The sequence below is a fragment of the Mytilus galloprovincialis genome, chromosome 10 (genome assembly GCF_965363235.1).
Source record: "Mytilus galloprovincialis chromosome 10, xbMytGall1.hap1.1, whole genome shotgun sequence".
Lineage (NCBI taxonomy): Eukaryota > Metazoa > Mollusca > Bivalvia > Mytilida > Mytilidae > Mytilus > Mytilus galloprovincialis.
In genome coordinates this window covers 34,300,059-34,316,765 of record NC_134847.1, presented here as the reverse complement: position 1 = coordinate 34,316,765, position 16,707 = coordinate 34,300,059, and the positions used below count along the sequence as shown (strand labels likewise).

At 33.5% G+C, this 16,707-nt stretch overlaps 1 protein-coding gene across 1 annotated transcript; it reads right to left on the bottom strand.

Annotated features, from left to right (window-relative positions):
- Positions 1-340: 340 nt before the first annotated feature.
- LOC143047436 (uncharacterized) lies at positions 341-1,148 on the bottom strand. Its single transcript, XM_076220495.1, has one exon. The coding sequence runs from the start codon at positions 1,085-1,087 to the stop codon at positions 341-343; it is 747 nt and encodes a 248-aa protein (XP_076076610.1). The 5' UTR covers positions 1,088-1,148.
- Positions 1,149-16,707: the final 15,559 nt, after the last annotated feature.

The window sequence follows — 16,707 nt, the reverse complement described above, 5'->3', positions numbered from 1 at the left end:
AAATGGTACTTCTAGAATACAGCCATTGCTAATTAACTCAGTTATCGCTTCATTTACAAACAAACTATTTTTTAAAGCAGATTTATTATTCCGAAATTTCATTGGAGGGGGTTGTTTCATAAATGGAATTATATAACCCTTTTCAATGGTGTCCAACACAAATTTGTTGGCCCCAATGTGTTTCCAAAACTCTATATGTTTAAATAAGCTTGATTTTACTCCTTTGGCGATTTTTGAAAAATCTATATTATCAAAATATTTAACATGTTGAAAGAGAACATTACTATGACCAAATAGCATTAAATTGTCAACAAAAGAAATATACTCATCTTGTATCTTTTCACTTTGACAAGTTTCCAAAGGTTGGTTTGTTTGTTGCTTTTGGGCAGTTCCTCTTGAAGTGGCCAGTTTGGTGACACTCGTAACAGGTGTCGTATGGGGTCGCCTCGCGGCGACGGAACCTCGGAAAGGGCTGCTGAGTAGCGTTGTAAGGCTGATAGTAACTGTTACTAGTATCAGTAGGGTTGGCAGGTCTAGAAACGGTGGCGGACGGTTTTGAGTAAGGTTTTCCACGGGTTTTCTTTTCTTTGATTGTCTTGAGGGCCCTGCTTTCTGCTTGCCGTAAGCGTTTTTCATCTTCTGAATCTGATGCCAGGTCATCACTTTCGTATTCTCTGACTGTGGACCAGCCTGCTGGCGACTTGTCGGCAATTCGAATTAATTTATTCCTCCTGTTGATTTTAAGAATAAGGCCCGATATCAAATTGGTGCTAACGGAATCTTCCGCGGATGTACGCTTCTGAAGTTTCTGCAATTCGGAAACTATATCTGAGTTGAAGGAGTATTGAATCTGATTCCCTTCCCCCTTAAGCTTAACAGACACCTCTTTCTTGAGCTTCTTAGCTAGGGAGTCGTTCCCGGAGACTAACTCGTTCTTCAGAGAAGAAATCTTACTATCAAAATAAGATGTAAAAAGTTCAAAAGTTTGATCACTTATCTGTGGTACAGAACTAGACTTGGCACCTGAATGTACTGGTGGCTCGTGCAAAAGCAAAGTGTCCTCGTCGTCTGAGTGGTTTTCGGTCATTATGTGTATAACGAAACGGAAGGTATGCTACTCTGTAAAGGCAGAACTTCGAATAACTGGTTATAAAAATATCTTATATTTATAATGAGATATTGCACGAGAATCACGATCCTACCCTCGTACAAACGGGTAGAATACCTGCATTGCGACATACAATAGCCAATCAAATCATACAATAACAAACCAGGTATGCAACCATGTGCTCATCAACACGTGTTGAACATAAACAAACACAAACAAGTCATGTGCTTCCGATACTATTAATAAATATATTTGTAAAAATTGTGTTTACCAAAAATATGTGCATGCATTATTGAAAGTTCAAACAGAGTCAGTAACGATGTATTTGTTTCTACTTTTGTAGCGATATGAAAACAACAACAAACGCCACACAACGTTTACTTTTTTTTTTTTGAAAGAAATACACTCTTAAATTACATTAATTATGTTTTCATTTCATTTATTGTAATTATGATTTTTGCATTTTTTCTGAATATCACTTCACCATTAATTACACCAGTCAGTATATTTTGAGACAATCCGCCCGATCGAAGATATATTCATGATATTACACGTCAGATCAGTCTACATAGCTGTTTGCTGTATTAGTGGTTATTAATAAATATGTTAATATGTCGCTGTTGTATCTATTTCATTCATGTTTTGTGTTTAGCATTTTGCTTCTAAAAAGTCGAAGTATTTCTTATGATACATACAGATAAGATAAGATATATCACATTGCAATGTATGATACAAATACCGGCGAAGGGGTGCAAGGGCAGGAGAAAGGGGAAGGGGTTCCAATCATATGTTTCATCCAAATATTTGTATTGCATTTTGATCGTCTAAAAAAGGGGGATTCCAACCACTAAACCTCCCTCCCAAAGATCTAGATATGCCACTTGTTACAATAAAAATATATATAACCGAATTTAGTACAACCAACAGACATCAATATTGACTGTGATCTTAACAATCCTATCATCTTGTGTAATAACAAATAGTTATACAAGCCCTTCCCCAAACTGACATATTTGCCGTGGACACAATTTCTCCGTTTTATCAGTGATTTTGAGTGATTTTGAGGTTTAAAAACTTCAAATGATGGCTGAAATGGATATATGCCGGACAACGATTTTCGGCCAATTGCCTGAATGAAAAACAAGTTTTTCAAAGAAGTATCTCTTAATAATTTTTTGAATGAATGCCTAAATTTCAGATCTTTAATTACGCCTTTGAAATGTCTGTGAATTTAAAATAGCCTTTACACTAACTTTTCTGATGATTTTTTTCATAGAAACAAGTTTTTACGCTAAGAATATTTTGCTTTTGATGTTATCTTCATATAGAAATATCAGTTTACTTAAATAAATTAAAAAAAAAACTTGTTGATAAAGTAACTTTAATCATCAGGATTTGATTGAATGATAAGTGATTATGAGTGGCATTATCTTAGTCCACAATCATTTGACAATTGTTGAATACCCAAACCAATTATAGACTAATGAGTTGATTAAACAAGTCATTATGATGAATTAAATTTTATAGGTTTCCTTGGACTGTAAATATTTATTTCTTCTAAATGTGATTTAAATAAAAGAAAAATTCGCCATGACATTCAAAGTTATCATGGAAAATAACTTAATATTAATATGCTGAAGCTGCTGCACAATCTACAGACACACTCACAACCATTTTCGTATCGACTGAAAATATTTCATCTTACTGGTTCTCCAATATATTCATACTTCACTTACCTGTTGTCATCCATCATCGATACTTTTTACAAATTCCATTTATACTGATTAAAAGTCTATATACAGTCAAACCTAAGTAAACCGGACCCTGAATAAACCGGTTTCCTGTCCATTCCGGCCGAAAATTAAAGTCCCGTTTTTTCCCGTTCAAAGTCTTTGTTAAAATACCCCTTGTAAACCGCACCCTGTGTATTCCGAATTCCGGCCTCATGATGCAGTCCGATACTCCTAACTACATCAATTATTACCTGTCAAAACCGGTTGGTCTAATTAATTCTAAATGATTGATATGCAATCAAAACATATTTTTTTTTATACAATATGGCTTTTCATGATAATCAATTAAAAATTGTAGTTTATTCCTTATTTTATTATCGGGCCGGATCGACGTGGGGCCGAATCGACATGGGCCGGATCGACTTTGGGCCGGATTGACATGGCGCCGGATCAGTTTGGGGCCGGAACGACCGGATACCGTGTGGCGTCCATGACGTTGAACTAGTATATATAATTGTTTAGGGGCCAGCTGCCGCCCGCCTTCGGATGTCCCATTTTCTCGCTGTGTAACAGACTCATTAGTCTTTGATCAGGTTGTTGTCTCTTTGACACTTTTACCGTTTCCATTCTCAATTCTATCTATGTTTCGGTTGTGTCATTGTTTCTGAGGGGTGATTCCTTATGGGTAATACTTATTCATCCAGGATCATCCAGCTATTGAGATGATGATAATATACATATCAAGGGCTTTGATTGGAGTTTTTCCAATGAATATTATTTGATATATTGCTGTCAGGAAAAGTATCATTATTTCGTTCTTTCGTTCATCCATTCATTTTTTCGTTCGCTTGTTTGTTACGTTCGTTCGCTCGTTTCGTTAATTTTCTTTTCTTTAGTTTGTTCGTTCGTTCATGAATAAATAAATAAAGAAATGAAGAAAGAAAATAAGAACTCATTGTACTCTCTGTACGTGTTTCATTATTTACTTGCCAATGTCAAAGTTGCAACTTTTCTGTTCAGAATTTTCACCAAATGATATTTGCTTCCTTCCATAAGAAAACAAATAAGTAACCGAAACCTAAGAACCCCATATTATTTTCATTATGTGGTATGTGCCAAAAACTTAATATTGGCCGACAAGTTGTATTGCAAGGTGATAGATTAGGAAGCCCTGCTGCAGTCAACTTCCTGAGGTGGAGAAGGTAAGATGTGTCGTTGTTTTAAATATTATAATTTCTTTTACAAATTGTTCTTTTAGATTGATATCGACTTCTCTAAGTTAAATTCTTGTAGAAGTGAGGCGGCAGAAATACGTTTAAAACTCCCGGTTCAACAATGTTTTACAGAAAGCAGGAACAGAATAAGGACTAAAGTGGATATTTATCACATTGGAAACCAAAACTACATCTCAGCTAACAAAACATAAAAAAAAACCATGGGGAATGTATTAAGAAAATTAATGATGAGCAATTATAAAATGAATTTTAAGATTGCTGGAGAGAGAAAAAAGACATTAGTAGGTGTATGCTTTTGAAAAGAATTCATTCATTTAATCCAAACCTGGCGTACATAATGAGTTTGTATTTCACAATTGATATATCAAGCGTAGATTTAAATTTTATCAATCTAAATGTTGTTTAGTTTCTAATTTTGTTTTCTCTCTTAATTTCGTGTGAAATTTTATCGAGGCAATTAGAAAAATATATTTGGTTTTGTAGTCAAATGGGTAACACACAAAGCAGTCAAGGGCAGAAATCGAAGAGGAAGAAGAGGGAGGGGAACAAGTTATATACAGAAACAAAGTATCGAAGAGTTAAAACAACAAATACTAATGAATTATCCCTCCTAAATCTCCCCTCACACCTAACCACACAATGTTAAAACGTCTAGTTCAATTAATGACATTCCCAATTTAAAGTTGATCTTATGAGGAAAGCAATCAAATGATAAATGGATCATGAAAAAGTAAAAATCCGGCTATTGGTACTTTACGGAACGGAACGGAACGGAACGGAACGGAAAAGAATTTCATTTAAGGTATCCAAAGGGGGCATTTATCAAAATTTCGAAAAATCTTTAAAACAAAACAAACTTTAAAATTTCTGTGTTTTACGGTTTTCCATATACAAATAACACAAATGTATACTAAATCTCATCTTCACAGGTGAAATGTGTAATAATGTATAACATCGGGAAATATACTCTGTAGATGAATATGTCGGATTGTCCTGATAAATTATCATGAAATTAACGCATTTGCAAGTCATGCATTATGATATCTAGACTGACCTCACGTCGTCCTTGATTAGAGACAGTGATCAAGTTGAATCTGATTTAAACTTATTAATTTATTTTTCCGTTCCGTTCCGTTCCGCAAAGTACCAATTGCTCTGAGGAATTGGTATTTAACGGAAAAAACGGAAACGGACATCTTTAATGTAATTAAAGCTGTATGATAACAAAAATTGTCTGACACCTCTTTTTGCATGAGTGGTATGTGTTTTAGATAGCATTTTCGACTTGATCAATAATAAAAAATTTAACACAAAGGCAGGTTACACAAAAAGTCTTTCGCCTTCCATCGGTAATTATATTTTAAAAAAGAGGCCTTCAACAGCCTGTTCCGACGATGATTAGAGACAGTGATCAAGTTGAATCTTTATTAAATCTTTTAATTTATTTTTCCGTTCCGTTCCGTTCCGCAAAGTACCAATTGCTCTGAGGAATTGGTATTTAACGGAAAAAACGGAAACAGACATCTTTAATGTAATAAAAGCAGTATGATAACAAAAATTGTCTGACACTCTTTTTGCATGAGTGGTATGTGTTTTAGATAGCATTTTCGACTTGATCAATAATAAAAAATTTAACACAGAGGCAGGTTACACAAAAAGTCTTTCTCCTTCCATCGGTAATTATATTTTAAAAAAGAGGCCTTCAACAGCCCGTTCCGACGATGATTAGAGACAGTGATCAAGTTGAATCTGATTTAAACTTTTTAATTTATTTTTCCGTTCCGTTCCGCAAAGTACCAATTGCTCTGAGGAATTGGTATTTAACGGAAAAAACGGAAACAGACATCTTTAATGTAATTAAAGCAGTATGATAACAAAAATTGTCTGACACCTCTTTTTGCATGAGTGGTATGTGTTTTAGATAGCATTTTCGACTTGATCAATAATAAAAAAATTAACACAAAGGCAGGTTACACAAAAAGTCTTTCTCCTTCCATCGGTAATTATATTTTAAAAAAGAGGCCTTCAACAGCCCGTTCCGACGATGATTAGAGACAGTGATCAAGTTGAATCTGATTTAAACTTTTAAATTTATTTTTCCGTTCCGTTCCGTTCCGCAAAGTACCAATTGCTCTGAGGAATTGGTATTTAACGGAAAAAACGGAAACAGACATCTTTAATGTAATTAAAGCAGTATGATAACAAAAATTGTCTGACACCTCTTTTTGCATGAGTGGTATGTGTTTTAGATAGCATTTTCGACTTGATCAATAATACAAAATTTAACACAAAGGCAGGTTACACAAAAAGTCTTTCTCCTTCCATCGGTAATCATATTTTAAAAAAGAGGCATTCAACAGCCCGTTCCGACGATGATTAGAGACAGTGATCAAGTTGAATCTGATTTAAACTTTTAAATTTATTTTTCCGTTCCGTTCCGTTCCGCAAAGTACCAATTGCTCTGAGGAATTGGTATTTAACGGAAAAAACGGAAACAGACATCTTTAATGTAATTAAAGCAGTATGATAACAAAAATTGTCTGACACTCTTTTTGCATGAGTGGTATGTGTTTTAGATAGCATTTTCGACTTGATCAATAATAAAAAAATTAACACAAAGGCAGGTTACACAAAAAGTCTTTCTCCTTCCATCGGTAATCATATTTTAAAAAAGAGGCATTCAACAGCCCGTTCCGACGATGATTAGAGACAGTGATCAAGTTGAATCTGATTTAAACTTTTAAATTTATTTTTCCGTTCCGTTCCGTTCCGCAAAGTACCAATTGCTCTGAGGAATTGGTATTTAACGGAATCAACGGAAACAGACATCTATAATGTAATAAAAGCAGTATGATAAAAACAAGTCAGACCCTTCTTTTTTGAATGAGTGGTAAGTGTTTTAGATAGCATTTCGACTGGATCAATATTTAAATAAACAGCTGCGCCATGAGCGCATGATACGCCCGTCGTCTTGTGAAAAAACATTTTGATGTAAGTGCGGTTCTACCCACACATCAACCTATCTTAGAATGAAAATGACCTTTATTTTACACATGAGTAATGTCAGGGAATGAAACTGTACGTGTATTGCTTGGCCGCTCAAGTCCTCTTGATTTATAACGGATTAAGAAACAAATTGAAAACATGTAAGATTATTTGCAAAAGTAATTGCATACATTTAATTCACTGTCCGTGTCACTGCTAGTCATGATAGCCCTACGATACAAACATTTCACTAGATTTTTTCGGGACAAACTAACATGTAAATCAAAGAATTTCAAAGAAAACGTTGTCGGATAAGTCCGAAAATTAATAAGTGCGCTTAGACTAAGAATGTTTTAAGGGTTTTATCAAACGAAGTTATGGGAAAGAAAAGAACGAAAATAGAATGCTTTTTGATACACTCTTAAAAGGACCCTTAAATCTTAGTATACACTTACGATAACTAGTTAAGATAGCCCTATTATCGACTTCGAAGTAACCGTCTTTGATTTCTAAGAGAATATTAGTATTTGCGGCAAAATCGGTATTAAAACTAAAGTCGTCTACTGTATGTGTTTAAAAGAATGCTAAAAATATACTATGATTCGTTTTTTGTTGCAGACTCTACATCCACTGTCAAGTAAAGCCCTGTTTAATGCTCCTTTCTGGCATAGATAATAAACGAATATTCAAGTTAATAAATTCTATTCTTCAAAAACACATCTACATGGAATGGTAACAATAAATTAAGAGAACAAATCAACTAACATATCATACAAATACGGAATGCAATCCGCAATACGAAAAACCCCATAACTGGTTAAGGCGAGATAACTCTCTTAAAAGGATGTTATCTTTACCAAACGTCTTGACCATACCAAACTGACATATATATAACACCTGTTCATTGATAATTTGTATTATTCTATGTATTTTTTGTGATTTTGTCCCATGTACATTTTACTTCATAACTCTTTATTAACATACTGTTTGTAGATTTTTTTTACTGATATGTAATAATACGTATCAGTATTACCACCGTAGGTATAGTGTCCGGTTGAGATCGGGTTTTTTCGAGAGCGTCCAGTTTTTTTCGAGAGATTATGACTAAAAATGTAAACAAACAGACATGTTTTCCTGTAACACGTAAAATAAATGCTTAAACTAAATTTACAAAATCAAACAAGTTAAGTAAGTATTTGTGATGAAAGGATGTTGCCAACCATACATACTTTGCAGTTAAAAAAGTTTGATTTGGCCTAATAATGCTTTTATGCCAAAATATAGAAAAAAGCAATTTCTATACACATAACCAATGCAAATTTCAAAGAGCATGCACACATGATGTCTTTATATCCTTACATTTACATATGCTATATAACAAAAGTTTTAGTTATTGTAATTAAAAGGCAATTTTAAGGGTATATTCATTTCCATCTGTTCAAGTTTTTTCGAGAGCAGTTCGGGTTTTTTCGAGAACAGTTCAGGTTTTTTCGAGAGATAAACCAATTTCTTACGGTTTAAAATGTGCTATTTAAGTACATTTGAGTTTAAAAACGAATGAAAAGTCATCGGTTCTTTCAAAGTTTATAACTAATGCATTACAGCAGTTTGATAATGTTGCATAAGCACATACATTTCATAAAAAAAACATAATTTATTTCTATATATTGTTGTATTGCATTATGAATTGCATGGACACCGGTATGCTTTATACCTATATTATTTGGATTAATCAAATCTACCTATGTCTATAGAAAAAAATGTTCACATCATGCATGATCACTGTATTCAAAGGACACTGGTTAACGTATGGTTAGATCAATCAAACATATTGCCATCCATGTTATTGAAATGACGGAACTAAGCTAGTGTACTGACTCGTCCGTAATTATTTCATGATGTTTCCGAAAGTTGACTTACATTTACTATCTTCTTTGTTACTTTCCCCTCTTTTGTAATTTCCCCTTATTTACATGCTCACGTTGATGATTCAGCATCATTTATTGATATATCTGCCAGATTCCGGCATAGTGTACGTTTATAGCATATTGACAATTTGAAGAACTGTTTATTGTAAACATATATAACATGTATTGTGTTTTGATGACGTATAAAACGTTGGATAAATGACAATGATGACAAATATGCCACTTCACCAGATTATTTGTTTTATTGTTTCACAACCGTTTGTTATTACTTGATAACACACAGATACAACATTTACACTATAAAAATGTTCTATAAACATTCAAATACCCTTTTTGGTAATTTTTGTATGATTCATAGCACCCCACTCATTTCGTTATTTTTAAAGTATGGAAAGCAATTCGTGTCATAATTTGCAAACATAATGTTTGATACTTGTCGAGTTTTCAACACATTAAAAGCTGAACACACCAGTTTTGACTCACAGTTATGTTACAAACTTGATATATTGTTAATACTTGTATTTTTTATGTGAATGTATGGAACACAATTAGTGTCATAAGCCAACTTTGTATTTTTGTATGTTTTGGCAAATCTTTTTGATTGATAGGTTTTATATTGAGTTTTTATTTGTTCTTTCAGCTTTTTACCGTTTGATGTTCACGTTCAGTTTGGAGTTATACTTACCTGTCATCATTTGTAATCATTCATTGAACACCAGCATACCTTTGTTATTCATGCTACATTGTGTTAATAGAGTGGATTATATGACAATAAATAAAACGGTTATCTTTAATGAAGTCCATTATTTAATGCCCGCAAAGAATAGATGGGAGTCATTACAGCTAGCATGCTGATGTCCAGATAAACATATTGCATAGATCCAAATATACGTATATCGATATGGAATTTATGTGATTTAAAAAATCTACATTTTAGAGTGCCATGGATTTTAAGCTGAAACTATTCGTAATTTGAACAATCGTTTTGTGGGCACGGTCAAATTTGATTGATATTTAAGTACGCATTGCTTTTGCGCCAATTCTTAAAAGTTGTAGTTTTTCATTTGCGCCAAAAAATAAATATTGCTTCTGCGCCATTGTGCAGGTAAACTAATTAAAAAGTGAAAATATAGAAAATTTAAACAATATCTACGGACACACCAGCTGTCATCAGGAGATAGGAGAAAAAAAAACCAGATTCAGTGGCGGATCCAGGGGGGTGGGGGTTCCGGGGGTTTGCACCCCCCCTTTATTTTTGCCGATCAATGCATTTGTATCGGGACATATGTTTTGCACCCCCCCCCCCCCCCCCCCTTTGCCCTGGGTTACCTGGGTTAGCACCCCCTCTTTCGAAAATTCCTGCATCCGCCCCTGCAGGTTAAATACGGAATGCACCTCTAGAACCGAAATTTCCCGCTAATATTATAGTAAGACCTTTGCCTATAGGTTTTGTAACAGAACAGACTTTTAGTTTTTATAAATACTTTGATTAACAGCAGTTATTATTGTGGTTTTATGACTTTTAAGGAGTTACCATTTTTTATAGTGCTTTGATAAATCCGAAAATGTTTTAACAATTTGCAAACATTTTTTTATTATAGTGTAAACCAGTGTTTAGTGCTCATATTTTTATGAAGATATATTTTAAACATATGTTTTAATATTTATGAGACCTTGTTTCTAATATAAAATTGAGAATGGAAATGGGGATCACTGTTTCTTATCATCTTCGGAAGGCCCCTTTTTTAATTTATAATTACCAATGGAAGTAGAAAGACCTTTTGTCTAACCTGTCTTTGTGTTATTTTTTATACGTCCGTCAATTTTGACGGGACGTATTATGGTATACAAATGTCCAGTGTCCGTCCGTCCGTCCGTCTGTCTGGTGTAAACATGTCGCACCGTAACTTGAGAACGACTTATCCAAATTTTTTGAAACTTAACATAGTTGTTTCTTATGATGGTCAAATGATCTGTATACTTTTTTGTGAAAATAAGATTACAACTTTTTGAGTTATGGCACTTTGTAACTAAAACAGGGGTGTGTTTTTTTCACATGTCGCACCGTATCTCAAAAACGATTCTTGATTATGGCTTAAAACTTCAAAGGCTTCTTAGTTATATTAATCTTAATATATCTGTATACTTTTTGGTGATGATTCAAAATGTCATTTTTGAGTTATTGAGTATTTTGTAAAAAAAAAAGGGGGGTTTACATGTCGCACCATATCTCAAAAACGGTTTATGATTATTGCTTAAAACTTTACACACTTCTTTGTTATATTAATCTAAAGATCTGTATACTTTTTGGTGATGATTCATTTTTATATTTTCGAGTTATTGAGATTTTGTAAAAAAAGAGGTTTTTTTCACATGTTGCGCTGTATCTCTATTGCTTAAAACTTAACAGGCTAATGTTGCGTCGGGTTTCCAAATACATCTTGTACAATCTTCCTATTGAGCGGGAATAAGGAATGAGTCAGGATATACTAAGCATGACATCCTGTACGACCCTGTGTTATTCAAAAAAGATTTATGTTTTTTCACAAGACGACGGGCTTATCATGCGCTCATGGCGCAGCTGTTTATTTAAATATTGATCCAGTCGAAATGCTATCTAAAACACTTACCACTCATTCAAAAAAGAAGGGTCTGACTTGTTTTTATCATACTGCTTTTATTACATTATAGATGTCTGTTTCCGTTGATTCCGTTAAATACCAATTCCTCAGAGCAATTGGTACTTTGCGGAACGGAACGGAACGGAAAAATAAATTTAAAAGTTTAAATCAGATTCAACTTGATCACTGTCTCTAATCATCGTCGGAACGGGCTGTTGAATGCCTCTTTTTTAAAATATGATTACCGATGGAAGGAGAAAGACTTTTTGTGTAACCTGCCTTTGTGTTAAATTTTGTATTATTGATCAAGTCGAAAATGCTATCTAAAACACATACCACTCATGCAAAAAGAGGTGTCAGACAATTTTTGTTATCATACTGCTTTAATTACATTAAAGATGTCTGTTTCCGTTTTTTCCGTTAAATACCAATTCCTCAGAGCAATTGGTACTTTGCGGAACGGAACGGAACGGAAAAATAAATTAAAAAGTTTAAATCAGATTCAACTTGATCACTGTCTCTAATCATCGTCGGAACGGGCTGTTGAAGGCCTCTTTTTTAAAATATAATTACCGATGGAAGGAGAAAGACTTTTTGTGTAACCTGCCTCTGTGTTAAATTTTTTATTATTGATCAAGTCGAAAATGCTATCTAAAACACATACCACTCATGCAAAAAGAGTGTCAGACAATTTTTGTTATCATACTGCTTTTATTACATTAAAGATGTCTGTTTCCGTTTTTTCCGTTAAATACCAATTCCTCAGAGCAATTGGTACTTTGCGGAACGGAACGGAACGGAAAAATAAATTAAAAAGTTTAAATCAGATTCAACTTGATCACTGTCTCTAATCATCGTCGGAACGGGCTGTTGAAGGCCTCTTTTTTAAAATATAATTACCGATGGAAGGAGAAAGACTTTTTGTGTAACCTGCCTTTGTGTTAAATTTTGTATTATTGATCAAGTCGAAAATGCTATCTAAAACACATACCACTCATGCAAAAAGAGGTGTCAGACAATTTTTGTTATCATACTGCTTTAATTACATTAAAGATGTCTGTTTCCGTTTTTTCCGTTAAATACCAATTCCTCAGAGCAATTGGTACTTTGCGGAACGGAACGGAACGGAAAAATAAATTAAAAAGTTTAAATCAGATTCAACTTGATCACTGTCTCTAATCATCGTCGGAACGGGCTGTTGAAGGCCTCTTTTTTAAAATATAATTACCGATGGAAGGAGAAAGACTTTTTGTGTAACCTGCCTCTGTGTTAAATTTTTTATTATTGATCAAGTCGAAAATGCTATCTAAAACACATACCACTCATGCAAAAAGAGTGTCAGACAATTTTTGTTATCATACTGCTTTTATTACATTAAAGATGTCTGTTTCCGTTTTTTCCGTTAAATACCAATTCCTCAGAGCAATTGGTACTTTGCGGAACGGAACGGAACGGAAAAATAAATTAAAAAGTTTAAATCAGATTCAACTTGATCACTGTCTCTAATCATCGTCGGAACGGGCTGTTGAAGGCCTCTTTTTTAAAATATAATTACCGATGGAAGGAGAAAGACTTTTTGTGTAACCTGCCTTTGTGTTAAATTTTGTATTATTGATCAAGTCGAAAATGCTATCTAAAACACATACCACTCATGCAAAAAGAGGTGTCAGACAATTTTTGTTATCATACTGCTTTAATTACATTAAAGATGTCTGTTTCCGTTTTTTCCGTTAAATACCAATTCCTCAGAGCAATTGGTACTTTGCGGAACGGAACGGAACGGAAAAATAAATTAAAAAGTTTAAATCAGATTCAACTTGATCACTGTCTCTAATCATCGTCGGAACGGGCTGTTGAAGGCCTCTTTTTTAAAATATAATTACCGATGGAAGGAGGAAGACTTTTTGTGTAACCTGCCTTTGTGTTAAATTTTGTATTATTGATCAAGTCGAAAATGCTATCTAAAACACATACCACTCATGCAAAAAGAGGTGTCAGACAATTTTTGTTATCATACTGCTTTAATTACATTAAAGATGTCTGTTTCCGTTTTTTCCGTTAAATACCAATTCCTCAGAGCAATTGGTACTTTGCGGAACGGAACGGAACGGAAAAATAAATTAAAAAGTTTAAATCAGATTCAACTTGATCACTGTCTCTAATCATCGTCGGAACGGGCTGTTGAAGGCCTCTTTTTTAAAATATAATTACCGATGGAAGGAGAAAGACTTTTTGTGTAACCTGCCTTTGTGTTAAATTTTGTATTATTGATCAAGTCGAAAATGCTATCTAAAACACATACCACTCATGCAAAAAGAGGTGTCAGACAATTTTTGTTATCATACTGCTTTAATTACATTAAAGATGTCTGTTTCCGTTTTTTCCGTTAAATACCAATTCCTCAGAGCAATTGGTACTTTGCGGAACGGAACGGAACGGAAAAATAAATTAAAAAGTTTAAATCAGATTCAACTTGATCACTGTCTCTAATCATCGTCGGAACGGGCTGTTGAAGGCCTCTTTTTTAAAATATAATTACCGATGGAAGGAGAAAGACTTTTGTGTAACCTGCCTCTGTGTTAAATTTTTTATTATTGATCAAGTCGAAAATGCCACTAAAACACATACCACTCATGCAAAAAGAGTGTCAGACAATTTTTGTTATCATACTGCTTTTATTACATTAAAGATGTCTGTTTCCGTTTTTTCCGTTAAATACCAATTCCTCAGAGCAATTGGTACTTTGCGGAACGGAACGGAACGGAAAAATAAATTAAAAGATTTAATAAAGATTCAACTTGATCACTGTCTCTAATCATCGTCGGAACGGGCTGTTGAAGGCCTCTTTTTTAAAATATAATTACCGATGGAAGGCGAAAGACTTTTTGTGTAACCTGCCTTTGTGTTAAATTTTTTATTATTGATCAAGTCGAAAATGCTATCTAAAACACATACCACTCATGCAAAAAGAGGTGTCAGACAATTTTTGTTATCATACAGCTTTAATTACATTAAAGATGTCTGTTTCCGTTTTTTCCGTTAAATACCAATTCCTCAGAGCAATTGGTACTTTGCGGAACGGAACGGAACGGAAAAATAAATTAATAAGTTTAAATCAGATTCAACTTGATCACTGTCTCTAATCAAGGACGACGTGAGGTCAGTCTAGATATCATAATGCATGACTTGCAAATGCGTTAATTTCATGATAATTTATCAGGACAATCCGACATATTCATCTACAGAGTATATTTCCCGATGTTATACATTATTACACATTTCACCTGTGAAGATGAGATTTAGTATACATTTGTGTTATTTGTATATGGAAAACCGTAAAACACAGAAATTTTAAAGTTTGTTTTGTTTTAAAGATTTTTCGAAATTTTGATAAATGCCCCCTTTGGATACCTTAAATGAAATTCTTTTCCGTTCCGTTCCGTTCCGTTCCGTTCCGTAAAGTACCAATAGCCAAAGGAAAGTCCCGAATCAAATAGCAAAATCAAAAGCTCAAACAAACCAACCGAATGTACAACAACTATCATTTCATATTATGTATTAAAAAATCACTATATCATGAAATGAATTACATTCAACTGATCAAATGAAATTAAATATAACCAAAGGTCGTAAATTTAACTTTACGCGGTGCATATAATGTTTTACTTAATTTTTAACGCAAAACTAAAAGGATTCATTTCCATATTTATCACTTTATTTGGAAATTTTCGTTGTTAATTATGATGCATTCGGCAATCCTCGGTAGAATCCGCTACTTTCCTTCTTAAATGAGGGTACGGAATCGGCCGAGTTGAGACGAATGAATTATGATGCAAACTACTTTTTTTTATTTCGATAACCTCTTTCCTATCCAAATTCATTACCCAAAATAATTTTCTGTTAATATGTTTTTTTCTGCCTTTGTTTATCTCTTTTTTTGTGACAAAAGTATCATACCTGTTATTAGGATAATTTCAATATTGAATATTTGATAGCACGAAGACGACATCGGAAATTCGTGTAAAGCTGATAATTGATAAAACTCAAACATACGATACTTTAAGGAGAAAAAGTCAAAATATCAAAATGTGAAAAGAAAAATATGCAGATTTATATGTTTATATGTTATGATGGTATGATACTAAACCCCTAACGGGAAGGATTGTGTCTGATGTTCATATGATGAAATCATAATCTTTCAGTCAGTTTAATTGAAGTCTGGAGCTGGCATGTCAGTTAACTGCTAGTAGTCTGTTGTTATTTATGTATTATTGTCATTTTGTTTATTTTCTTTGGTTACATCTTCTGACATCAGACTCGGACTTCTATTGAACTGAATTTTAATGTGCGTATTGTTATGCGTTTACTTTTCTACATTGGCTAGAGGTATAGGGGGAGGGTTGAGATCTCACAAACATGTTTAACCCCGCCGCATTTTTGCGCCTGTCCCAAGTCAGGAGCCTGTGGCCTTTGTTAGTCTTGTATTATTTTAATTTTAGTTTCTTGTGTACAATTTGGAAATTAGTATGGCGTTCATTATCACTGAACTAGTATATATTTGTTTAGGGGCCAGTTGAAGGACGCCTCCGGGTGCGGGAATCTCTCGCTACATTGAAGACCTGTTGGTGACCTTCTGCTGTTGTTTTTTTCTATGGTCGGGTTGTTGTCTCTTTGGCACATTCCCCATTTCCATTCTCAATTTTATTTACTTTTTATATATATATATATAATATATTATTGTTACACAATCTTTTAGACTCATATAATTTTTCCTGTTTGTGCAGTATTGTCAATTTTGATGATCCAATACCTATTGAGTTTACTGGTTGGTAGATTCTTATAGACTATATATATATATATATATAAAGTATAGTTTATTTTTGTTTATTCTGCGGAAATGAGAACTTTGAATATCAACAAATAATGTAACAATGAATTTAAAAAATATCCAGTCAGTTCAAGTAATTATAACATATATTTCCGGTGATTTGGCAATGAAGAGATAAACTAAGATGACAATTTACAAATTAAATTTAAGTCTCATTTCCGTCAAAATTTGAATAATTTTTATTTTTATAAACGACTATTTTCCGTTGT